The following is a 25,839-nucleotide window of genomic DNA, read 5'->3' as shown; positions in this document are numbered from 1 at the left end:
AGTCATATCTCATAAATGTGCACAACCCAGAGATCTCATCATAAACCCATCAAGAGTGAATATGACACAGAGGATGCAATTGGCAGTGATTTCGGAGTCCGGAACCTTCCATTCCAGCTTCACTCCAGCTTCTCTTCACTTGCATTTCAGCACACACCCACTGAGAAATACTGACATCCTTCAGCGAGAATCAACCGTCAGCTGACACGTGAACATTAACACTTCGCCAGCTCCCGAAGCTGCCAGGTGGGGAGACTTTGTGGCGGCTGGAGGTGGGAGCTGGCGCTGGAGGTGATGGTTGTGAGGGTAGTGGGGGGGACTCAGTGTTGGAGGGGGGGGGGGGGGGGGGGGGGGGGACTTCCTGGCCTGCACCCGCTGCTCCGTGGCCGGGGCCGGGGTGGGAAGGCAGTAAATTAGAGGGACCGTGTGTATCAAAGCCCGCCGTGACCTTTCCCTCCTCGTAAATCACGGCGCCCATTCTCCTGCCAGTTCTGCCTTTCAGCCAATTTGTCACACGGGAGTGCAGACATGAAAAAGGCGACGGGGGCTGCGGGGCTGCGGGGCCAACGGAGCGACTGGTGGAGGGTGGATCAAAGCCCTGCCATCATCCCACGGCCAGGGCTTGAGGGAGGGGTAAAGGGGGTGCCACAGGTGCCGTGTCAAGTGGAGAGGGCCTCCAGAATATCTAGAGGATGGTGGGAATGATCGCAAATACTCACACATATACTGGGCCAACTGGGTATCACAAGAAGTTCATGTAGTGCTGTTCTTTCACAAAAACATCAATATGTCCACAGTCACATTCACCAACCAATACGACACAGATTATGCTCAACATCCCAGCATGCTAACCCTTTTCAAATTCAGTATAGTCCATTCAGTGCATAGCAGAGGTTTCCGACATTGCTGCAACACACTCACACACACACAGGGGCAGTTGAACAAATTCACATCCACATTCACCAACAGCGCAAGGCCAGTCTTTCTAGGGCTCCCTCTGTGCATGTAGGCTAGTGTGTCACCACTGCACGGTGGAGCCCACTGCAGCGGGGAACTGAGCTCGCTGGTGGTGTCCAATGAAACTCCAGTACCGCTCTCCGTGCAGCTCCGTGCCAAAGCAAACAGTCAGAGCACTTAACAATTAGCCAGTCATCCACCTTCTGCCCCGTCTGAAGACTTTACGTGGTTCGGGAAAGCTTCGGGAGAAAGCTTAGTCTAAACAGCAGTGGGTCCCACTTCCCACACACCTCCCCTTAAAAAATTGAGTTACATAACCGTGGGTGATTTATTTATTTAATTTAACTTTTTTTAGGATAGGAAGCCCCCAGGACAATGAAGACAGATGAGCGCACAGGGTGCGCGAGAGGAGAAATAAAACACCCACACAAAAACAAGCAGACGCATTCAGGAGCATGCCCGCCATTCAGATGTGTAACACGCCAATTTGTGATTTAGTCACATTCGCTGGCTGGGAGAATATAGCTCCCATTTGGAACCCTCCAGAGAGCGTTGGCGGCCGTCCACATTCCACAATCCTCTCCAGTTTCTCCACTCTCTCATACTCTCTCTTTCTCTTTCATGTTGACAAAGTCATAAGCCCTGGTTTCCCCCTTGACCAGCAGGAGACTGATGGAGCAAGCGTCATCCACCACCTCCTCCCTTAAAATGATATATCTCTCTCTCATATTTCTCTTGTTTTCTCTCAAACACTTTAACTTTGGAGAGAATGGAGCGGTGATTTGTTTCAATTAATTTGTTTAACCATTAGGTGTATTTCAGATGTACCTGTTACATGAATTTTAACTTGTCACCCAACCAAACTAAGATATTTGAACCCATTGTTTAAACGCAAGAGAGGAACATGTTAAATAAGGCAGAGAGGTCGTTAAATCGTTAGACGTCAGTGCCTTTTTGACAGCCCTTGCACTCCAATCTCCCAAAAGCACCTATTTGGGGAGCTTCTCTCGTGATCCAACCACACCCCTCTGCAATCCGGGGAGTCGCCTGATGCGGGCACGACCCGATCGCACAGGCTGCCCCTCGGGCTACAGAGTTTCAGCAAGCCGCACCTTCCAGTTCACCGCTTTATCCGTATTAATCAAAGCCATAGGGGCCACATTTCATTTTGTACAATATTACAGGAAAGTAAGGCAACGGTAACAAGAAGTAAGGCAACAAGTTGCTATGGAAATGCCGTGTGGTAACTGGGACACTGTGTGTAATTAAAACCAACCAGCATTTCGTAAAACTCTATCTCTATCAAATAGACATTTGAGGACTGCACAAAAGCGCAGAAAAACCTGTCATTGCCAAGCCACTGCAGGGGACAATACGCGTCCTCTGTGTGGACGACAGCTCCGTCTGAAACTCAGTGAGACTATAATTTCCTTGGTTAATGTTTTGTCAGAGTTACATAGGTCTCCGTCATGACAGTTCACAGTCCACGTCACTTGAGCAATTGAACGATGCCAGAAGGGCAATAATGTGCAGCCAGTGTGTGTTGGTGCAGCAGGTTAACAGGTCACGTAGAGTATGCCACCTTACCTGAGACATCTGTGGTCTGAAGTTTATCTGCTTCAGGTCCACTGAGCCAGGTGACAAATTGTGCAACATTTGGCACAAAAGCACGCCATCCCGGAGCGCCTGAGCCAAATCGAACACGACCGCCGAGGGCCACACAACCCGGTGATTCAGGGGCAAAACCTTGCAGTCTATCAGCCACCGGCCGCATTGTCTCCATTCCTCCATGTCGGCTTCAGAATCGGCAAGCTTCCCACCAACACTAGATTTAGCCAACAAAGTGGCGTTTAGTGCGGAAAAGAGTGGCCGCCGCCTCGGCTAAGCTCACTTAGAAAGGAGCAGTTCCGAATGTCACCCTGGACACAACCGCCAAACCAATCTGCTGGTCAGTTCGGCGAGTTAAACGTAGAACGAAATATTTATGTCAACCGCAAAGGCAATAACTCATCCAATTGACTATAGGACCAGTAACTTTTCCAAGTTCGATATAAATCCTGTTTGGCTCGTTCTCCAGATCTCCGCTAGGAAATTGCTATTTCTGTTCTCTTCTGCATTCAGTGCCGTGAGAGCTTGATTCAGCCACGAGCCAATATTCTGTCTCATTTGCTACCAAAGTGAGGTTTGGAGTCGATCTTACTGTACCCCACAAAGCACGATTCATATATCCTCAGTTTAGATTCCCAAGAGCCATGATAAATTTCCTTTTCTTCATCATTTTCCTGATGGCTTGAAACATTTACAGATATTCCTCGCAAAAGTGCGTAAATGGCTTGGCTAAATTGTTCTATTGCTTGTGAAGCGTTTCAGCAGTCTTGTCTTCTTTTTGGAAATGAAATGGCAAGTTCGACGCAAGAACAGTTGCGCGAACCTAAAGTCCTAAAATCTTTTCTCAGCAAATTAATGTGAAGCGTATGTAGAAGGATAAATCCATGCTCACAACAGTCCCACTGCTCCGCGAAAGAGATGTCAGCATTTTGCAAATCAAGACGGCTGTCTTTCTAAGCAGTTTTGAAAACGCTGTGATGTGTGAAATATATAATATTGACGCTTAACCACTTTAAACTCTTCAGATTTTTTACTTCAGTAACGTTGAGCTTTCGACAATAACGTTGAGTCTCTCCGCAAAACTACTCGACCCGAGGCTTGTCCTGCAAAAACATGCTGTTCACGCGAGCTTCCATCCGTAGCAGGAGGCAACACAGTCACCCGTTACGTCTTCAGTAACCGCTCCTTGTGGTCAATCCGGTGTTTTTATTTTCTTGTTTGTTGTTGTTCCTTTGCTTGTTTTAGTAGTCCTCTCTTGAGTCGAACGCTGTGTGTTCTCTCTCTCCAACTATTCGCTCCCTCTCAGAGCTCATTCGCAGGCTGTGCGGGAAAGCGTGCGCGCGCAGGAAAGCTAAAAGGGCGGCGAGAGATTACATCTGGGTTCCGGGCTACGCTCGCTCACGTGTGTACAGTTTGTTAACGTACAGTTTGCTATTTTTGTGATATTATTCTTAGGAACATGTCAAAACTATTTTACAAAAAGAACAACACTGGCTAGTGGTCTTCTCACAGGTGTAGGTAGACGGGGTGAATCCTTGTCATCCAGGAGAGATGCCTGCGTTAAATTCCATATTCTGTATTAGCGAAAGCTCTATGGGCAGCGGAATGTGAGGAATTTTGTTTGTGTTTTTTTCTTTCTTTGAACGTTTGCCCGACCCGCTTACTTAGATAATGGTTTTCACACCTATTTCATGGGTATGCACACATTATAAGACAAATAGGGTTTTTTTTCTTCTGGAAAAATGGAACAAAGTTAGACCCTCTTTGTGCTGACAAAGTTTACCTAGCAATTGCATACATATTCCAAAACCAATAGCACTTCAGCTTCTCAGGACGCTTTGAATACTGCAGGCAGTAATCGAATGTCAGTCATCTTCAGACGGAGATTATGGGCTAAATTGTTGTTAGTTGTCGGTGGCTGTGTGGAGCAGTTGGGGGGAGGGGGCGGGGGGATTGTGAGGACATGCATGGCTACGCGTGTGGAAGATGTGGGAAACTCTAGCTGACTGTGTTCCTGTGATTAACATCAGTGCATTTGTGTGCCCGTCCGATGAGGTGGTTTGGGGGTGTGAGTGGCACATTGGAGCTGTGGGTGTGTCTCACAGAGGGGTAGGGATAATGAATGGAGCTCGTTCCGAGTGTACTGGGGTTGACTATATAGAGGCTGTCAATGCTCATAGCAATGGCCAGACGTTGTAGGAGGGGCTGTGGATCCGGATCAGGCGATGATCCAGCAGATATTGCAGAGGGGCAATGCCGCTCCACCAGACCCTGCTCAGGAGAAGGGAACTGGGGGAGACAAGCTCCACCTGCCAGACCTGGCTGCTATCCACTGCCACAGCAGCCAACCTTCCTTCCTCACATAGGACCCTGCCTTATTCATGTATTTCACTTTGAGTGAGGGAGAAAATGAGTTAATTTAACAGCAATGCCCAACACAACTATTAAAACTACCTCTGGACTTCTGAAGGTAAGGTCTTCTGTTGACCGTTCTTCCTAGGTAATGCTGGAAGACATGCTTATCTGGAAGATGTTGACATTCATGGATAATGTAAGCTTGAAGGAAGTAGTACATTTTCTATTGTGCAGTTTATCACAATTCACGTATTCATTATTATCATACAAAAACTAAAGCATACATACATACATACACACACACACACACACACACACACACACACACACACACACACACACACACACACACACACACACACACACACACACACACACACACACAAACACACATTCAGAAATTGTCACGCATAACTGGGATACCTTTTATCACAACATACTCTTTTGCTCACTTGTAAGATTTCAAGGTGTTAATGCCAATTCAAGTAGGATACAATCTTGAAGTGTTATGTGGTTATGTGCTGGAATGAATGTTTGTTGTTCTTTGTTTTACCATACCATCGTTCTGATCCGTGCTGGCATTCAACCTTCTCAGATCAAGTGGCAGTGTGTCGCCATCTAGCGGTCTGTGTTTTAAGTCATTGAATAGAATAACCATGAAGCTCTGCATCGGGGCGTAAAACTGAGATCTAAACAAGAATGTTCAAAACGAACGTGCGGTTAGCGAGTCGTTTACCAAAACACACATGAATGAATTCACGAGACAGTTATCGCTTTGAACAAGCAGTCTCCCGTACTAGGGATACATGACATGAAGTGAAAATAAACCGACCTCAACTTATAAGCAGGTACGATGAGAAAATGCTTTATGCAAAACAGCTTATTAAGGGAACGTTCCCAGAGATAAAAAAAATTCAAGGATGTGAAATAAAGTGTCTCGTGAATGTGTAAATGAATGTAAAAGTAAATTGCAAATAGTACCCTATATTTGGCATCATGCAATAGTGAGGCAGTCAGTTGTGAATCTGAAGAGTTGTAGAGGATGAAATCAACTTCATATTTTAGAGTGTGGAAGAAATTTAGCTTTTGTGAAGTAATGTACTTCTATCTATAGCCCCAATACACAAGTTCATTAATTCGATTTTGCTTTTACAGACTGGCACATGGTCTGCCCACATCTGAGAAAACCAACTGAACGAATGGCTAAAATCTCGAGAGGCATTGTACCATTTGAAGTAAACTACTGCCAGGCTCTGTTTCATTACATAACGACAAATTAGTGTCAGTGGTGTGTATAGCACACTGGGGTCTTAAAAAGCATCTCACCGTGGTCTACTGAAAATGTCATCCAACATCCAATTAGCTGACTCGAGCAACAAGAAGGACCTATTATTTTCCTCAGTGTTGCCCAGGTGGGATAGCTGTTGCCTGGAGTTATGACATGAAGACATAAAACTAAACCTAATTTAAGACACAGATTGGTTTTGGTTGATGTATGACTGTACACTACTGGAGTCCATTTTCATAATTGAGACCAGGGTAATGTTGCATGATAACAGGAAACACAATATCGTACTTGAACATCAGCTTGGTCGGACCCACTGTTTAACAAGATAAAGCAAACGAGTGTGCTGTGTGCTACATGGAAGATTAGACAAATGAGATTTTTACATTTTGCTATTTCTTGTGAGCAAGTTTTGATGACTTAACCTACTAAATCCACGCTCCTCTGATCACACACACCAGTTCCATGCAGATTGGGTATGGATGGCAATTTAGCACCCAGTATTGCAAATGCAGCTGCAATTATACAGAAGTGTTCTATTAGAAACTAAATAGCGAACTGTCTCTTTAGAGGTTCATTATAGAATTTCCTGCACCGGACAATGCTTACTGACCATCTGGCACGGTCATTAACAGGGTTCTTGATAGCCAGGTAGAGAGTAAGTGAATCTAGGAAGGAACAGCACAAGCTAGATGTTGTTTTCTATCAGTTTATGGTGAAACAACAATCAGCAAAATGCCCTTATAGGGAGGAACAATAGACAAAATTTACTCTCAGAAAAAGTGGGTTTAACAAACTGTATTCTGAGTTCTGTATATATGTAATGATGCAGATTGTAAACCTTCAGATATCATTGCCCAGGCTATGTGCAGACATCCATGCCAACAGATAGGAGACAGTCCTTGAGAAGAGGTCCAGTGGTGAACCTCCCCGTGTCTAATTGGAGGAAAGCCAAGGACTCTCCACCCTTGCCGAGAGAGGACTCTAAAGCTTACCTAATGCAAAAGGGGTCACTGTAGACCAGGATGCAAGGTCATACACTGCAGAGGTCAGGTGTAAGTCAGATGTGTATCTCTGCCTCCACCAGTTTTTCCAGACAATTACTCTGGTATATGCAATGCCATGGAAACTGGTTCCTGCCAGGCCAACCACCTTTTGAAGGTTGCGCTAATAAAAAATACATTTCATAAGGAATACTTGCATTGCCACTACAACTGGACTGGACTTGACCATGACCGTGTCTGTTTACATATCTAGATCCAGTCAGCATTACAATGAGTTTTACAATAGGAAAGCAAATTGAAGCTTAATAACATTATTTATAGACTGTTAATAACACGGTAATTAAATTACCTCACATCTTAACATTTTAGTAGGTGTCTGAGACTGATCTTACCTGGTGTTCTGGCAGCAGTGCAGTTCACAGTGGGTGGGCAAGCAAGATTAAAGTACGTGGTGGAGACTGGAGTTGGCACGAAAAGCTTGTGTACAAAGTGTGATCATTAAAATATCATTGGTATCCTGTTTTTGTTACAACTATCTATATATCTCTCTGACAAATACAAATTATGATGTATGACAGTTAAACTAACCCTACCAATGCCTATGGTTAATTTCATTCTGCATTTGTAAACTTTATAATAACAAATTATGATAACCGCAAGGTCCCAAGTTAATTGAAAAGAAGATATACTTTTAGTAAGCCTGTGAGTGGTTGATGATGAAAGCCACAGAAAGTACTTCTGCTCTCCTGCACAGGTAGGGGGCACTGTAAGGGGGGGGGGGGGGGCACAACAGGCCTTTAAGTTATTCAAAAAGAAAAGCTTATCAGAGTGCTGCCAACGAAAATGTTTCCCATATTAGTGTAAAACATTCAATTTAATGACAGAACTTCTTGCGCTTAAATTTCACCAGACCTGACTGTTAAATCACTTTCTTCTCCATGATGCTGGTAGTGGGACAGAGGAAATCAAAGTATTGAAATTCATGATTGGGCGCTTTTGACATGGAACCATGGAACCATGTGCTGCTTGTGTATGGCAAGATCAATGAACAGACCAGGGGATAGACAAAGAATATTGAAACAGAAAGAGAGCCGCTGGATTTATAAACTAAAAGCCATGACTTTCACAGGTATAAAGGACTATTGAGATGTTGTCCTTTCTTTAAAAGATCCAAATTGTGCTAAATTATCTAGTCTATTAGAAATTCAATTCAATTCAATTCAATTCAATTCAATTTTATTTATATAGCGCCATAACAATACAATTGTCTCTAGGCGCTTTACAGAGCCCAGAGCCTGAAACCCCCTTAGTGCAAGCACAATGGCAACACGGGCAAGAAAAAACTCCCTGTTAGTCAGGAAGGAACCTTAAGCAGAACCACGGCACATAAGGGGGAACCCATCTGCTTGAGGTCGGCCGGGTGGAGATAGGAAGGGGGGAAGGGGGGAGGGTTGTGTGGCAGAAGGGGAAGGGAAACAACAGGTGTTGTACATAGCCTGCATTTGGTAGATGTACATAATATATATACAGACATCCAGTGGTAAATACATGATACAGACAAGACCAGTTTAGTGGATATACACTGTGCTGATAGGGTTACTATTACAGGGGTAAGGGGAGTAGGAACAGAGAAACATGTCGATGGTGGCAATAATATATATTGTATATAAATGCTAGCATAGGGTATGAGGTAGAGTAAGTGTACAACAGAGAAACATGTCGATGGTGGCAATAATATATATTGTATATAAATGCTAGCATAGGGTATGAGGTAGAGTAAGTGTACAGCAGTGCGGTGGCGGTGGGTGCAATTGGTCGAGGGTTTCTGCAGGTAGACCGGGTGGAGAGACTACAGCAGCGTCCCATGGCGAAGATAGTCTAGATTAGGAGAGAAAGAAAAAGAACAGAGTGAGTGGGTTATTATAGGCATTAGCAATGTGATAAGAAAGGAGAGGGAGAGGGAGAGAGAGAGAGAGAGAGAGAGGCTGCCTGGCTGGGTGTATGGGGATTTTATTTAATATTTAGTTGGCTGGCGACAGTCGCAATACGCGCCGTGTGCTGTACCCGGGATCTTCCGCACTCCTTCACGGTACAACATACGCTGTCTGTAGCCCAGTTATGTTGATTAGGGGGGTATTGCATGTGTTTTAGATGTGTTTAGCTATGCTGGCATTTAGCATTTAGTTTGGTTTGGCATTTAGTTTGGTTTAGCATTAGTTATGTTTAGTTATGCTGCCATTTAGCAATTAGTTTGGTTTGGTACATATGGAGATTTTAGTCGTAAGCTTTGTTAGGGTTGCAGGGTACAACATACGCTGTCTGTAGCCCAGTGATATACTTTTTTTTTTTTTTTTTTTTTAATTCTTATGTGTTCAGTTATGTCTAGTTATGCTTGCTGACTGGCTGGCCCAGTAGGTGATGGGTTTGTTGATGCAATTACTTGTGGCTATAGGATGCACTAAAGAGGAATGTCTTTAGTCTTGATTTGAATATAGGTAGGGTGTCTGCATCTCGGATGGAGGCAGGGAGATTGTTCCAGAGGAGGGGGGCTCGGTAGCTAAAGGCTCTGCCTCCTACTGTGGTTTTTGATATTCTTGGAATTACAAGGAGGCCTGCACTCTGGGAACGCAGCGGTCTTGGAGGGCAGTAGGGGACAACTAGTTCCTTAAGGTAGTTTGGAGCCAGGTCATTTAGGGCTTTGTATGTTAGCAGGAGTACTTTGAAATCAATTCTACTTTTGACAGGGAGCCAATGCAGAGAGGCAAGTACAGGTGAGATGTGCTCATATTTTTTTGTTCTGGTGAGTGTACGGGCAGCAGCGTTCTGTATAAGTTGGAGGCTCTTTATTGAGTTGATGCTGCATCCGGACAGGAGAGCATTGCAGTAATCTAGTCGGGAAGTAATAAATGCGTGGATTAGTTTTTCTGCATCTTGGAGGGATAGGACTTTTCTAATTTTGGCAATATTGCGTAAATCGAGTGTGGATAGATGGCTAGATAATGTCATTCTCAATTGATCGGGGCCTACAAGCATAACCTCAGTTTTATCAGAGTTGAGGAGCAGGAAGTTGTTAGCCATCCAAGATTTTACATCTTGCAGGCAAGTTTCTATCTTGGGTAAATGTACAATTTCATCAGGTTTCATGGATAGGTAGAGTTGGGTGTCATCAGCATAGCAGTGGAAGTTAATGCCATGGTTCCTTATGACAGCACCTAAGGGTAGCATGTAAAGGGAAAAGAGCAGTGGTCCGAGGACAGAGCCTTGGGGAACACCGTAGCTTACTCTAGTGTGATTGGATGATTTCTCATGGACATGAACGAATTGATGGCGATCAGAGAGGTAAGATCTAAACCAGGATAAGGCACAGCCTTTGATGCCAACATGGTGTTCAAGTCTCTGTAATAGGATATGGTGATCTATAGTGTCGAAGGCGGCACTAAGGTCTAGTAGAACTAGTATTGAGGTGCACCCATGATCGGATGCGATTAGTAGGTCATTCAGGACTTTGACTAAGGCCGTTTCAGTGCTGTGGTGGGCTCTAAAGCCAGATTGGAGGGTTTCTTCGATTTTGTTTTGGTGTAGAAAGGAAGTAAGTTGCTTAGCTACTATTTTTTCAAGTATTTTTGACAAGAAGGGGAGGTTAGATATGGGTCTATAGTTAGCTAGATTATCAGGATCAAGGTTAGGTTTTTTGAGAGATGGTTTGATCACTGCTATTTTAAATGATTTGGGGACGTATCCGGAAATTAGTGAATTATTCATTACATTAAGAAATGTCATCGTACTGGACTTATCACTGATAGTTTCTAACTGTTTGTGTTTTTGGTTTTCTTGTTGATGTTTTTAGACTGTGCTGTGCTAATATGCTGGAGTAGGATATAGCCTAATGACTGTGACACTGAATGTTTGCCCTTGCCCTGATGAAGGCCTGATCCTAGGCCAAAACATGTTGGCAACAAGTGTTTTTAAGAGTTCTAATATGAACTAGCAATTTGATTAAAGCAGTTTATTGAAAAAAAAGAGTGCCTTGGTCCGACCATATTCTTGAAAGCTATAATAATTTTTTTACCAAAGAGCACCTTCACACCACTTAAGAGATTTACTTATTAGAAGAACGCCGTAGCCCTCCATCCTATCCTAAGAGGAAATCAACTATTGACATGGCCCTTAAAATTCTTAGAGATATATTTACATTCAATTTGCATTTATCTGGAACCATGTGCTGCTTGTGGTATGGTAAGATCAATGAACAGACCTTCAGTTCTCCTTATTTTCTAGATTGTGATAGCTAATCTCCTGGTGTATGAATAATGAGTAGGACTTGTTTCATAGTGGCCAGGCTGAAACCTTTAGTCTCTGTTAAACCTATTTCTGAGCAGGTCTTACCTTCAGGACTTGTTGCACTGATAATCCCAGAAACAGCAGTGCATATCTGATCATATAAATGAAGAATCCCAGCAGCAGAGACAGCTGTACATGAATGTCGAAGCAATACATCCACCGCTCTGACACAGTAGAAAATGGTGACTTAAAGAAAAATAAATCCCTATGTCAATTATAGAGCCGTCATCTATGCGTCAAGTTTTGATAAACTGGATTTGGAAAAAACTCTGGACATGGCATACAGTCACAAACCAGTACATACTCATCCATCCATACCTTCACTCCAACAACCCACTCTTGCTTACATATATCCACTGCAACACAGAAATCACATCAGGGGGTATTTTTTCCTCATTTATTTTATGAAAAAATAAACAAAAACAAAACAGAAAAACAAACAAGTAACAAAAGAAAAAAAAAAGACATGGGAGTACAGGTTCGCGCAAGTGAGTAATTACACCATAGCTTAGCTTTTATCTCCGAGTCCCCCACCCTCACCCCCACCCAGCCTCCCCTTCCTCTCCCCAGCCAGGCCCGCAGGGAGGGACAGAAGCCTGGCTCTAAGGCTAACTTTACTTTAATCCCGCCAAACCTTTCACCTGCTTCCTGCATGGCCCTTCCTGTAAAGGGACAACAAAACAGCTAAAAAAAAGAAAGAGACTTACGGTACACTGGCATGCACGTCAAAAGAAAGTAAAAAATAAAACTTTTTTTTGTTTGTTTTAAAAATATAAAAGGATGTCATTTGAATAGCTTTTTTTTCTTCAGGGGGCCTAAAAATGAGCTGAACTGTGCCTGTATGTGTGTGTATGACTTTTTACATATTTCTGTATATATCTCTTTTTAAAAGGCTGCTTTCAGTAACATCATTCTCACAAGGACCTGATTTTGTAGAGTAGAACATTGGCTTAAGATGTATATTATTTGGGGATTCCATTTTTTTTTGCAATAAGTGCAATCACGTACAAGATAAATCTGAGATAGTACATCATTTCAATTTATATATCTTACATATATATTTCAAAATAACAAGTCTGATAAAATATTTTAGTGTTCTATGACGATCTTGCCCAGAAAATGTCAATTGTATTTAGACAAAAAAAAAAAACTCTGATAAATGTGTATTCAAATGAGTGTAGGCCCAATCCAAATATGCATGAAAATCCTCCTTTTGGTAAAGCCCCTGAAAGCTGAAGGGAAACTCGGTTGGGCCAGACAACTGTGGCAGAGAGACATGGGCAAAGGGCTCCGGGGGGGGGGGTGTTCATTGAGCCAGTGACTTAAATGCAGTCGACGGCTGAACATTTAGCTCGCCCACAAAACATAAACATTGCAACTGACATTCGGAACTCAGAAATTGATGGCGTTGTGGGACGAAGACCCTTTTTTCTAATTCTAAGAAGGGAAAGGAAGGAAGAAAAAAAAAAAAAGGTAGAAATGATATATTCTTGGAAAGACCTTGACAAAGGTGTTAACATCATTTAAACTGTTTTGAATTCCAAAAGAGGTCAGTTGTCTCAGTACAAAAAAGGACGTGGGATTCAGAGAAAGTTGATCGTGTTGTTACTTGTACGCCTGTGAAATGACATCAAGGGTACAAAAAGAGCTGTTTGGGTTGAATACATTCATCTGCACAGAAGACAGACCATTGATACTGATGCCTGTGGTCACATACATACTTACACACACCAAACACCACATCTAGTGGTTCATATATCTCAAAAATAAAACAAAAACACTGTCTACAACAAAGTTGGGGAAACAAAAGAGGAAATAATATACAATGGAGAAATATTTGAAGCACTTGATGTCTACAAATACAACTTCTATCATAACTATCAGACACACGTCCATACCCCTTTCCTCGGGGGCTGCTCAACTGTGATCAAGACGTGGTTGCTTGTTTTTTTTTTTAAACTACTTTTTTTTTTTTTTTAAACCAAAAAAACTCTTAACGCTTACTGCAGTCTCTAATGGAACAACCGTAGGAATAAATTAGCATAGTCTTCAGATCTGCCACCCTGGTAGAACTCCCGCCGGCTGCCGCCCCCGCACCCACCCACAAGAAACCATGTGCCCACATACACAGCCATAAAAATAACCGGGGAACCTAATTCCATTCTCACCAAACACACACGAGAGGAGCGTAATGGTGCCTAAAAAAAAATAATCTCTAATCACCGCACACCCTCAACTGGTAGAAAGTGGCATCACAACAGCATTACAGTTCCGAGTCTAAAACGTGATTTAACCTGCACCGGCCATAATCTGACGGCAGGACATAAATTCAGTCACGACCAAACAAGTCTGGTGTGTAAGATGAGAGAGTATGTGTGTGTGTGAAAGAGAGAGATATATAGAGAGATATATAGAGATTTGTCTTGCTAATTTGCAGTGTCCCAGTTTCAATTAATTGATAATTGGCAAACAACTAATCCAAGTGCATCCGCTTACATCTCCAATGATCGCTACAATGGGAGGACAGGAGGCCGTGAGAGAGTGAGAGCCAGTGTGTGTGTGTGTGTGTGTGTGTGTGTGTGTGTGTGTGTGACACTGGGGTCTGGAGAGGACGGACACAGGGACGGAGTTGGACGGACAAGAGCAGGTTCTTACTCCTGTCCTATCCACATCCCCCAAGAAATGGCATTTAAAAATTGACAGCAAGGAGTACATCTTCTTTCCACAATAATAATACAAAAAAGATTAGGAAACATTTTTTTTTTTTTTCATCCAAGAATACTTAAAAATCCTCTTGTATGTTCTTTGTGTAGGTGTACAGAACTCAGTTAGTTTGGTTGGTGGGGGGGGGGGGGGGGGCATCCCTTTCAAAAGTCAGTGAAGAGTCATCTTTCATTTTGCATGTTTTTGATTTCTGGTTTTTCCTCAAAACAAACAAACAAAAAAAACCTTCCATTGGAAAAAAGCTTGCGAATGTCCCTGTACGCTGTTCTTTTTTTTTCTTTTCTTGTTTATTATTGGTTTTGTTTTCTCTCAAAAGAAGTGAGTCTCAGAAGACAAGGAGGAGGTGGAGGAGGAGGGGAAAAGAAGGGGAGAATAGAGGGGCTGAAACAACTATGACCAAATACAGTTTAAAAAAAAAAAAAAAAACCTAGGTGGGGGGACGGGGGACGGGGACAGGGAGTGAAAAGTAAAATAAATGTAAAAAGGAGCAGTTCCCATGGGGGGGGGGGGGGGGGGGGGGGTTCTGGGGCTGAGGGAGGGGAGACCGTGTGTGTGTGTGTGTGTGTGTGTGTGTGTGTGAGTGTGTGTGTGTGTTCAGTCAGAGTCGCTGCTGTCCGAGCTGGAGCCGCTGGAGCTGCTGCTCCCCGAGTCTGACGAGCTGCTGCTGCCACTCAAACGAGACGGACCGGAACCAGGGCCCGAGCCTTTCTCTGCACAGGGAGAGAGGATGGATAGACGGATGGAGGGAGAGAGGAAGGAAGGAAGGAAGACTGTAGTTAACACTCTCATTCATTAACACCACACTGGTTAATACTCACATAAACACATATAACTACATCCATAATAATGATAAAGATGCCCTGCATGAGGGAAGAGACAAGGTACTGGGAGTGACTCATGGAAATCACCTAGTCTTTATCACCTGAAACTAGGAAATCCCTTCCCAAAGCTCGCCTGATTGGCAGGTACAGAAAACTGGTCAAACAAGTTCTCCTCTATATGCAAATGTAGCCCACAGACCCAGTGGAAGAGATAATGAGCTTTAGTGTGATAACGTGAGACAAGTTTATCAGGCTCTACATCCCAGCAATTAGCAGGTCTTTGTGTCAATCAAATACAGAACCTGCTTGCTGAACAAGTGTGTCTCAATTACAAAAATGTAAGACATTTATAATATCCCTTGATCTCACAAACATACCCAGAAAAGTAAAGGCCACCATGAGTTACTACAGACTGAATTATCCTTTGAAGCCAAGATGGCATTCCTTGCTGACTGTCTACCTAACTTTCAGTGATATAGTAAATCAGAGGACATTTTGTCCCATCTTTTCTGTTCTGACCTCCTTAGACGGGAAACTTCAGGATTTTCAACCTGGGTCCTATTTTTAGATCTTTTGGGGTAAAATTTGTAATAAGGACAATTAACAACAGCAAATCAGCTACGCAATATAATTCCATGGGGCATGCATCCGTAAACCACTTTTTTTGTCATTATAAGGGTCTGACTACATGGGAAGGATCCCTACAGAGATAGATCTTTGTCTGTTTGCCTCAATAACTGTAAAGAAACTACGAAATAAGACATTTTCTACAGAAACAGAAAATCAAACTACAGAAACTGTAGAAACAGTAATTTTCTGCAGTTTCCTTACATTTATTGAGGGCTCAGATTGAAAAATCCCAAGATTTCCTTTCAAGCATGCGTGCGTGCGTTTGTTTGTTTGTTTGTTTGTTTGTTTGTTTGTTTGTTTATTGGGCTGACTTACGTAAGGGTTTCCTCTGCTTCTTCTGCAGGCAGGACTTGACGTACTTCTCCAGCTCGCGCAGCGTGGACGGCTTGAGCGTCTCAAAGTCGATCTCGATCTCGTCAGGGTTGGAGTCGCGCAGCGAGGGCTCGCGCGTCTGGATGATGTGCACCACTCGGCCCAGCTTCTCGCCCGGCAGCCGGTTGATGTCCAAGCTCAGCTGTCGCTTCTCGTCGTACGTCATGGGCAGACACTCCTCCTCCTCGTCCGTCTCGCCCGTGCGGCCACCCTTCTTTGGTTGCCTAGGAGACCAGGAGAGGTCATTAAGGGGTTGCTAGATATTGTAGTCGATTCTGAGATAACAATGACGTAGAACCAGCAGAGAGCTTCCACTTCTATTTCAGTTCCACAGGACAGGGTACAACCAGAGGACACAAAAGCATGAAGGGAGGTTCAATATCTCAACATTACTTTGGCTAGATGAGACACATTCCAATTGACACACTCATAGACTCCTTCCAGCGATTGTAAACAAATGGAGAAGTCTATAGAAACCAGATGAAAGCTCACTAGTTAGCCTAGCTACTGCTCTGCGGTCCATTACGGTGCTCTTCTCCTACATGCATTCCTAAACTTCAATTAAATAGATTATCTCTTCTAAGCCTTTAACGGTCTAAAAGGTGACTAAACCATGGGTTAAGTGCCCCAAGTGTGGACCCAGCCCTACCTTGAGGCTGGGATGGTGCTGTTGGCCTTCTTGGACGGCGCCTTCTTCTGCTGGGCCGCTTTGGCGGGCTGCCCCGCGCTCGGCTTGGCCTTCTTGTCGTCCTCGGGCTTGGCTTTGCTGTGCTTGTTGTCACGCTCCTTCTTCTTCTTGTCCTTCTCTTTCTTCTCCTTCTTCTTCTTTGGTTTGCTGACGGGGGCCTGAGAGAGAGCGGCCAGCTGCTCGTGGACGGCCTTCAGCTGTGGGCAGAGGAGGAGGGAGTTGTAAGAGATGCACCTTTCACGTTGCGCGCACACAGCCAGTCAGTTTACTGATGCGGTCAGCGTACAGGTGTAAAGCTCATCGGGGTGTCACTGAACGACACAGGGAGGCGCTGTGGCAACTTTTCTGAGTTAAGACCAACAGTTTTGGTTTTCCAAAATCAACATGTAGGCCTTAGGTTTACCAGATTGAAGAATAATGAAGAATAATGATTCAGAATGAAGGACCCTGCCGAATCAAAAGGTGAAGTTCTTTTTTTTTTTAATTCAAATCCAATCCAGCCCATGACATTCTCCCTGTTAATGTATTAACATGCTGAGAGGTATGTTAGACTGACTCAAACACTGCTCTCAGTGTTTCCTCATTAAACATGTGGACATTTCATATGAAGTGACGGATGAGCTAGGTTCACTTTCAGACCATGCTTTAAATCAAAAGCAGTTATGTCACAATTCCTGGAGGTTGAAGGAAGCAGGGTTGGCAGTGTGGGCAATTGAGTGGTTGGTACAGTATTTAAAAAAAATAAAACAGCAGGGAATGATACAGTATCATGATTTTTGACCAACCACAGAGTCTCTCAAGGGGCAGAGGGAAATGTTTTACCTGATGCTAATGTTGTGTGTCAACTACAGGTCAATGTTTAAGAATGATCAATTAAAGCTGCCAGTGCTTGATATGCACAACACAAACCTCCAATCATTCATTCTCACACACAAACATATATATACATAGATGCTCACTCTCCCTCACACACACTCACTCACACACACACACACACACACACACACACACACACACACAGTTTCTCCTTCACATACACAGAAATCTACAACCCAGCAATCTCAGAAATCAGCACAATGCTCCCAAACAAACGCCACTCCCCCTAATCATTTAGCCCTCTACTGCTCCTCATTACAACTCCAAGCCACAGTGAGGCACTGGTGCACACGTCAAACTGATGCTGTGGGCCAATGGCGCCCATCTACATTTTCATCATTGGCTATGGGGCGAATTGGGGAGAGGGGGGAGGGGGGCTAATGTGTGTGTGTGCAGAGGTGGGGGTGAGAGGCAGATCACCTGATGCAACCCGTTTTTACTCCCCCGCCTGCAAGCAATGGGCTTCTTTTCAGACAACCGCTGCTGAGAAAGCCAAACGAGAGTAAGGGGAGGGGGATGCATGGACACAACTCAGAACAAGAAACGTTTCTTACTCTAAACACAAAGAGATAGAAAATGAAAGGGGGGGTGGGGTGGGGGTTGGGGGGGGGGGTTAGCCATGCTGGATGGGGAAGGTTGGTAAGGGAGAGTGGTGTTTCTAAACTGAAGCTGTGTCTTTGGGGTGCAGCTGGGAGTGAGTGCATGGTTTTGCTTTTGGTGCCACATAAACGCACATTATGCTTTTCTAAGCTGCAGCAGAGGGCTAAATGTTTAGTTCTTTGACAGGGTGACGGCAAGGGGATAACCAATCAAAAGCTGAGAGCAGCGGAGGAAAAGGAGGGGCCAGCGGACGGGTGAGAGGCCACTCATTGGCCAACCGTTCTGTCCGATCCCTCCAGCCGCAGGAAGAAGGAAAACGTAAAGTGCAGAGAGGAGAAGGAGGCGGAGTCAAAAGCTTAGGCCTGGCCCCTGTGCAATTTCTGAGGGGTTGGGGGTGGGAGGGGGGGGTTGAGGTTGGGAGAGGCTACGCAACCCTCTGAAAAGGTAGGAAAGCTTGGATATTAAAGAAGGAGGAGGAAGAGGATGTAGATGGAGAGGAAGAACAGCAGTTGCGTTTGTCATTTCTTTTGGGGTACTTTTTCGGTCCTCGGTTAATGAAACCCACCTGTTCAGCACCCACCTGTTCCTGCAGCTCTGCCAGGCGAGTGGCGCGCTCCTCCTCGGAGTCGGAGGTGTCGTCGGAGGAGGAGTCACCGCTGCTGCCGCCGCTGCTGCCCGTGCTCTTACTGACCACCGGCCCGCCCGCCGCACTGCCGCCCACCGGGCTCAGTGCCGCCGACTCGTCGGGCATCTTGGCAAAGCGCATCTCAAACACGTCCTACACACACACACACACACACACACACACACACACACACACACACACGGCACAAGAGAAGAACAAGTCTTGTCATGCTGCGTAACCGCCGGAGGTCGGCGCAAACAGCCCCCTCTCCATATGCATGCAAGACCTTACAGAGTTACCTCAAGGGACCAAAACAGTTTGTCACTGTGATTCAGCATATTTTTAGCCCATATTCCAGCACAAGCAAGCAAAAACTATTATGATTATTTGGTAGGGATTTTAGACAAAAGTACAAATATGACTTATCACTTCTGCAAAATAAAAAAATGTGACTTGGGAACCACAGTTACACTTAGTTTGATCATATTTTAAAAGTACTTCACCATGATTGTGTGGTCGTCTCGCTTAGCCAGAGAATGAACACTGATATAGCTCTGCTACTCAGCATAGGCTGAGTTTAAATCTGAGTGCTTGTATTTATGAATAAAAAAAATTAGGGACAAGATGCATAATGGTGCATTGAGAATTGTTTTATAATCAAATAGTTACGGTTATTGAATAGTGAGGCCAGTGAAGATTCACCCCTCAGAATCCAGTTGTTACCCCACCCCTTGTGCTTGGGGCTGTAAACCACCTACCTGTAGTTTCCTGGCCATGGCAACCACCTCATGATCTGGCGGGTTGTATTTGTAACAATTTGAGAACATTAATCGCACGTCTGCAGCAAAATTCTGTGCGTCCGTATACTCCCGACCGTCCATCTTTTTCTGGAAAAAATAAGGAAGCGGGCAAGAAAAATGAAGCCTCCGTAAAAGAAAATCTTGAATTACAGACATTAAACCCACCTATAAAAGTAAACCAACTCTCTGGTATTATTAACAGTTTAATACTAAAGTTAATTTAGGCCTCTAGCCTCCCATGTTAACAGTCTACAGTGGTAAATCACAGTCCATGAAATACGGACCATAAAATGACCACACTCCAGCTACCCCAAGGTACCTCCGCTGAGACCCACTCTCTCCGGTTTGGCTCTACCCTACCTTGACGGAGCTCAGGTCCATAGGGTGCTTGATGATTTCGTGGTAGTCATGCAGGGCTAGCGCGTCGGCGTCCACGGGCTTGTAGAAGGGCCAGGCGTAGGCGGCGTGCTTCTTGGACAGCATCTCCTTCAGGATGGTGTCGCAGTGCTTGAGATGCTCAGTGAGGCGCGAGCGCTTGCCGCCGCCGCCGCCACCACCGCCGAGTGGCTGGGGGGCACCCAGCTCGATCTCCTCCGGGTCCTTCTTGGTCAGCTTGACGGGCCGGGTGACGCTATCGCGCCGCGGGCCCGGCTTGCCACCCTTGACCTCGGAGAGCGGCGTGGGCGACTCGCTGCGGCTGGCCGTGATGGCTGAGGTGTTGGGCGTGGTGGTGTCCGCTTTCCTCTTGATCCCTTTCTTCTGAGGGGACAAGGTGACACAAAAACACACAAAGTGACACTCCGTTAAAGAGAGGCATTAAAGAACAAACCCCAAAACAATTCAGATGGACAACAGATTTTTATATCCACATGTCTACACATTTTATCCACAGACACATTCACAATTTTATGACATCTTCCTTTACACTCCAATGGCTAGTACTGCTCAGTCAAACAAGGTAGAAACAGGGGGGCATCTTACTTTGATCAAGGGCTGAGAGGGCGGTCCCACAGGCATCATGGGTGTAGCCTGCGTGTTCTGTGTGGAGGGGATGTTGGAGGTGACGGGGGCCACGGGCACTGGGGAGATGACCGGCGTCTGGGACTCCGGAGACGTGGGCACTGGGAAGGACGAGGGCGGAGAGGCTGACGATACGGCTGCCTCTTGCTGGTCACCTAAGGAAATGCAAAGGGAAATGTGGAAAACGTTTAAAAAGAAAAAAAACACTATTAATAGACACTCGTGATACACCAATCAGATCCATAAAGAGCTCTGGTATTGGCAGATCAGATTGGAACTGGAAAGAAGTGGATCGATGCTAGATACAAAGACAAACTGTAGTTGAACTGAGTAACTGCAGTAATTTGTATTGGGTCAATCTTTCAATTACAGCAGCGATTAAATGCGGCTTACCTATTCCGGGTGGTCCAGTAGGCTTGCGGCCTTTGGGGGGCTTCGGGGCAGGTGGGAGCAGCTCTACCTCCTCCTGGGGCATCTGAGCGACCTTCCCGAGGAAGATCTTCTCCAGGGCCTGAGCCATGAGGACGATATCGTCTGTGGGCTGATTGGAGGAGAGGCGGAGAGAGAGAACTCAGATTTAGGCCAATCGAGTTCAGAAGGCCGAAGGTTTTCACTGAATCAATTAGCAAAATGCTACTAAAAGTGATTACACAATTTAATGTCCAATTTTAGCAGAAATTCTGCTTCAGCCAAGTTTTCATTTTGCTACATCACCCCTTAGAAACCTAGCAACCACTCAGGAAGCTTTTCAGCTGTTGCCATGGCAAGATCTATACAAAGGATGACTTGTGAGTCATTCTTTTTTTTTGCCGGTAATGATCCCTTTTCGCTAAATGAAAGGTCAAGGAAAGTGTGGGCGCCTGCCTGAAGAAATGAAAGGGAACACAGCGCTGAAATGGGACCCACCCATTATGTCATTAAGTGAATGTCAAACCCAAAGTCCTAATCACACAAGTTGTGTGCAATATTATCTCCGTTCTTCCAAACTGTGGGATGCACTCACCTTGTTGTAAATGTAGCAGTTGGTGAACATGGTGTTGAAGTCCTGCATGCACTCGCTGGCACTCCAATAGTAGGCATTCTCCAGCCTCCTCTTGATTGTGCCCATGTCCATGGGGCTCTTGATTATCTTATGATAATCCTGAAAGACAATTATGCAAGTCAGTGATTAGAGACGTGGAACCTCGTGTACCTCATAATTAAAAAGGAGCCCTCGAGCCACGTTGCCTTTCTGACTGACTCACAGAAAACGTGCATAGAATGGAAGAGGTAGGATGCTTTTTTTTTTTTAAGTGCAGCTAGTTTGACATGGTGCATTGAACTGAGATATGACAGACTGTGAGATATGGGGGAAAAAACAGTAGTTACGAATCAAACAACAATCTATTTACTGTGTCATTGGACGAGCATATCCTGACACTAGACTACTCCGCATCTGCTATCACTTTGCATCACTCTGACCACAATGCACCTTCAAACATGGACCTGCACTACACAATTGCTGTTTTGTTTATTCTGTATTTGGCTGTATGTATTCAGGTGTGAAGTGGTGTCTTCCTCTTGCATGACTACAATGACACAAGACCGGTGGGCGTGAACAGGTTTGGACCAAAAGAAGTGTGCAGCTCTAAGTGAGCCACATATGCATGTGTGTGTGTGTGTGTGTGTGTGTGTGTGTGTGTATGTACAAAGTAAACATGAAATCTGAGTTGAGAGCTCACCGGCAGGCCTAGTTTGATGGCGTCCACCGGCGTGTAGAAGGGCCACGCAAACTGGTGCTTCCACAACGTCTTCACCACTACATTCTGCATGTACTGCAGCTGGTTGGTCTTCCGACCTGGCTTTTCGGAGTTGGTCACCTCAGGGGCCGGGGGGTTCGTAGGGGGGGGCGGGGCTGGGGTTGCCGAGGTGACGGCGGACATGCTGGTGATCGGGGATGGGAAGGGGTCGGGGGGAAGGGGGGTGCTGTCGTAGCGAGGAGGACTGCGACCTCTGCGCAAGGCAGATGCGGAGGTGGTGGGGGGTTTCAGGGGGGCGCTCGCTCTGGTTGTCTGTCTGCTCTTCCGTTATCTGATGGGGACTACATCCTACGGCAGGGGCTTTGCCTGCAACCGCTGAAAGACAAGGTGAAGCAAAGGGCAGGTGAGAAACGGCACAAATATGCTAATAAAAAGAAGTTTGTTTTGTATGACAGTGTATTTGGTACACCCTACGCTATAAAGACATCTATACACAAAGCCTAAAATAGACCCAAGGATTATTTTAACATTAAAAATAACTGACCTTTACACATTACACATCTTCTTTAGCAGTGATTCTATTTTTAGCATATCAACACATAAAAATGTAATTCTAAGAAATTGTCAACTCAATGAACACTGTTGCACAGATTCAACTCTCTTCTAGTTCTACCACAGCAAAAAACACTATAAAATAAATAAATAATACAAACAATTATGTGAGTATATATGTATACAGATATGGAATGGGCAGGGATCTTTTAAAGCCATCACATGTTATTAAAAGTCAGAGCAAACAGCCTTGAGCTGAACAGCTGGCTAATAGGTCCCTGGGGGACCAGTCTGATTGGTGCTGGGTCTCAGACTGCCTCCTGTAGCATCAGGCTTTCAGCTGGGACAATAGTACAGGGGGTCACATATTAGATCAGGGTTCAAATGTGAGCCAACTGAATGGCTTCTTACGCCTGGCCCTTCGACAAGCCTGACCCTGCCAAGTTCAGGTCCCCAACTGTTTTATTAAGAGAGAGAAAAATCTCTCTCTCTCTCTCTCTCTCTCCCCATCTCCCATATATATATACACACATCATCGTTCATGTGTCATCAGTAAAACTGGCAGTCATAAATAAGCACACCGATACACACAGTGAGAGCAGAGTATAGACTCTTTGTACACATATCAACTGACAACTTCTGACAACTATGCTGGCCAACTCATTGAAAGGTGATGTTATCACAAACCACTGCAGAACCATCAATGGCTCAAATGCCTCTTCACAGAGCCACAAGCTGATTATGATGAAGCTGCTCTTCAGAACAAGCCGTCTATTTACTTTAAGTAGCCATTACGTCTATGTATTAACCGTATACAGACGCTCTGATGAAGGTTGCCAGAGGAATAACAGGCCTAAGGAGATTTTGCAGCGAAGGACCTCATTCACAAGACGAGGTGGTATATATTTCATCCATATAGAATACCCCTTGTTTACGATCTTCTGTTCTGTTGGTGTTGTGCCTGAAGCACATCAACTGCACCAAATTATTTAAATGACAGTTAAAACACTGTCAATGTCTTCTCATTCACATGTTTACAAAATAAGGGAAGTTGAGAGAGGAAAACTATGAGGACTTGTCCCTCACATCACCCTCCACAAACTGCCAACACAAATGTAGTTGGGGTTTTGACAGGTCCAAAAATCAAAGCTAATAAATCACTACCGTTTGCAACATCTGATATTTATAGAATGTGTGCACTGTGTTACTGACACACATGCCTTACACTGTTGTACAACACCGATTCACATCTAGTGGGTAGTTAAGTTGCAAAGAATACCGGGACCAAAGTAGACCACTGTCCAACATATACTAGCAGTATGTGAATTATATCTAAAGGGCATTCCTAATACACAACACAGCTCACTGCCTAGCTTACTCACACTAGCCACATATATACATTGCAACGTTATTAATATGGCATAGCAAGTAACAATTCAACGAAAAAGTAAAGAAAGTGCATGTGTAGTGACCTAAAATAGCTTGACTAGCTAATACTTAAATGTTACATATAAATCTGAACAGTAAGTTTTAAAATATGTTGCGCTAAGAACATGAAGACCACAACATTACGTACATAGCTTTGTACACGAATGCAAGGCGTTAAAACGTGAAGTTACAGACGTGGACTTCAGTGCATCTGATGACCTCCCGCGTAAACAATCAAATGGCCGTAACGATACCTCAACATTGGCTAGCGAAACTGGCTAACAAGTAACACCAATTCCACACTCATTCATTCTACAGCTCATCCGTGTGCTATAATACGCGTGCTGAAATAACAGAGTACTCTCCAAAAGGAGTACACAAGTGTAATTTACAGCATTATGGCCATATATTTCACCAAGACAATTCTGTTTGGCAAGAGTTAGCTTGAGTTAACTCTGTACAAAGCCAGCTGGCTAAAGGCTATCAAGCTACACAACCTAACAAGCAGGCTAACAGGCTAGCGTTCGCATGCGCGGGGAAGGAACAAGCACTGCTCTAGGATCTGCGAGGGAATATTTAAAAAGTACTTTAATGCAATACGAACCAAATGAGAAGTCTCGTGTCTAACCAAAACACGCTCAAACATCTTGATATACAAGTCCGTGTTTGAAAGTGAGAACAGATGTAACATTACAAGATGTGAAAATGTTTTCTTTGGCGTATTAGCTACTGCTTGCTACCTGGCTGTGGATGCGCCAAGCCTTCCTTGCTGTTCTTTTAAAATAGCTAGCTAGGCTTCCTAGCTTTACATTCACCAAAAAGATGGCGGGCAGATGTACCTAGCCTTTAGCACGCTAGCGATATAGTTAGCTCGAGGCTAGTCGGTCTATTTTTTGTCGTACATTTGATCTTAATACCAAGAGCTTACTAGTCCACCAAAATTAAACAAGCTCCTCCGAGTCTTAGCCGACTATAGACCAGAAATGATTTTTGTATCATATAGACATTATTTCGTCTGAAAGACCCGAGGCAGGCTTTTGTTGTAACGTTATTGTTGCAATGCACAGACGAAGCATTGTTGAAAACATTGCTATCTAGTAAACAGCACGCCATGCACAATATCAGGAACAGATTTATAACTACAAGCTAATAAAATGTATAAGATTGACAAGCAGCAGAATACAACATGGATGGATATAAATACTTTAAAATATTACTTATTTTACAGCTCCGAGATGTTTAGCTTGTAGCTAGTGGTCCGGGCAGCTCCTCTTTTATTTCACCGAGCTAGGGGAGCATAGAGATGAGATACAAGAAGTCCTCTGCCCATGCGCAATGGCGCGCTGTTTCACAGACCTGTGAAGTACACGTTCATCGACAGTTGTGTTGCTAAATACAACGCAACTCACCTAGT

At 44.5% G+C, this 25,839-nt stretch overlaps 2 protein-coding genes across 19 annotated transcripts in view; both read right to left on the bottom strand.

Moving 5' to 3' along the window:
- vav2 (vav 2 guanine nucleotide exchange factor) overlaps nt 1-4,134 on the bottom strand; it is a 219,603-nt gene extending 215,469 nt beyond the window's left edge. For 3 of the 11 annotated variants that reach the window (XM_031577747.2, XM_031577751.2, XM_031577748.2), the window contains exon 1: nt 2,545-4,132. In XM_031577747.2, coding sequence (XP_031433607.1) covers nt 2,545-2,748 — 204 coding nt within the window. In that variant the 5' untranslated portion in view covers nt 2,749-4,132. Of the gene's footprint in view, nt 1-2,544 lie in introns of all 11 variants that reach the window. The other 8 variants (XM_031577743.2, XM_031577746.2, XM_031577749.2 and 5 more) reach the window with 6 other exon arrangements.
- A 10,672-nt stretch (nt 4,135-14,806) lies between these two features.
- On the bottom strand, nt 14,807-25,789 carry brd3a (bromodomain containing 3a). Of its 8 annotated transcripts, none has more exons than XM_031577946.2 (12): nt 25,643-25,789; nt 22,428-22,820; nt 21,710-21,847; nt 21,100-21,247; nt 20,668-20,861; nt 20,047-20,442; nt 19,645-19,773; nt 18,827-19,039; nt 18,082-18,141; nt 16,747-16,982; nt 16,041-16,321; nt 14,807-14,984 (listed from the first exon to the last, which is right to left on the bottom strand). In XM_031577946.2, exons 2-12 carry the CDS (start codon nt 22,626-22,628, stop codon nt 14,869-14,871), a joined length of 2,112 nt encoding a protein of 703 aa, XP_031433806.1. In that variant the 5' UTR covers nt 22,629-22,820; nt 25,643-25,789; the 3' UTR covers nt 14,807-14,868. The 8 variants fall into 8 exon arrangements, with proteins under 8 accessions (XP_031433806.1, XP_031433805.1, XP_031433807.1 ...); XM_031577945.2 differs by having other exon boundaries at nt 18,082-18,144; nt 25,643-25,788; XM_031577947.2 differs by having other exon boundaries at nt 18,082-18,144; nt 18,842-19,039; nt 20,047-20,445; nt 25,643-25,784.
- Between the last annotated feature and the right edge of the window lie 50 nt (nt 25,790-25,839).

This window comes from Clupea harengus, chromosome 12 (genome assembly GCF_900700415.2).
Source record: "Clupea harengus chromosome 12, Ch_v2.0.2, whole genome shotgun sequence".
NCBI lineage: Eukaryota > Metazoa > Chordata > Actinopteri > Clupeiformes > Clupeidae > Clupea > Clupea harengus.
The sequence above is the reverse complement of the archived record's forward strand: the minus strand, read 5'-3'. Positions and strand labels throughout refer to the sequence as shown.

Excerpts from the sequence above, each read along its gene's own strand:
- brd3a (XM_031577943.2), bottom strand. The coding sequence starts at position 22,628 with ATGTCCGCCGTCACCTCGGCAACCCCAGCCCCGCCCCCCCCTACGAAC. Across the intron at positions 19,774-20,046 it reads TGGACCTGAGCTCCGTCAAG|AAAAAGATGGACGGTCGGGA; the intron begins GTAGGGTAGAGC and ends TATTTTTTCCAG. Across the intron at positions 19,040-19,644 it reads CCATGGCCAGGAAACTACAG|GACGTGTTTGAGATGCGCTT; the intron begins GTAGGTGGTTTA and ends GTGTGTGTGTAG.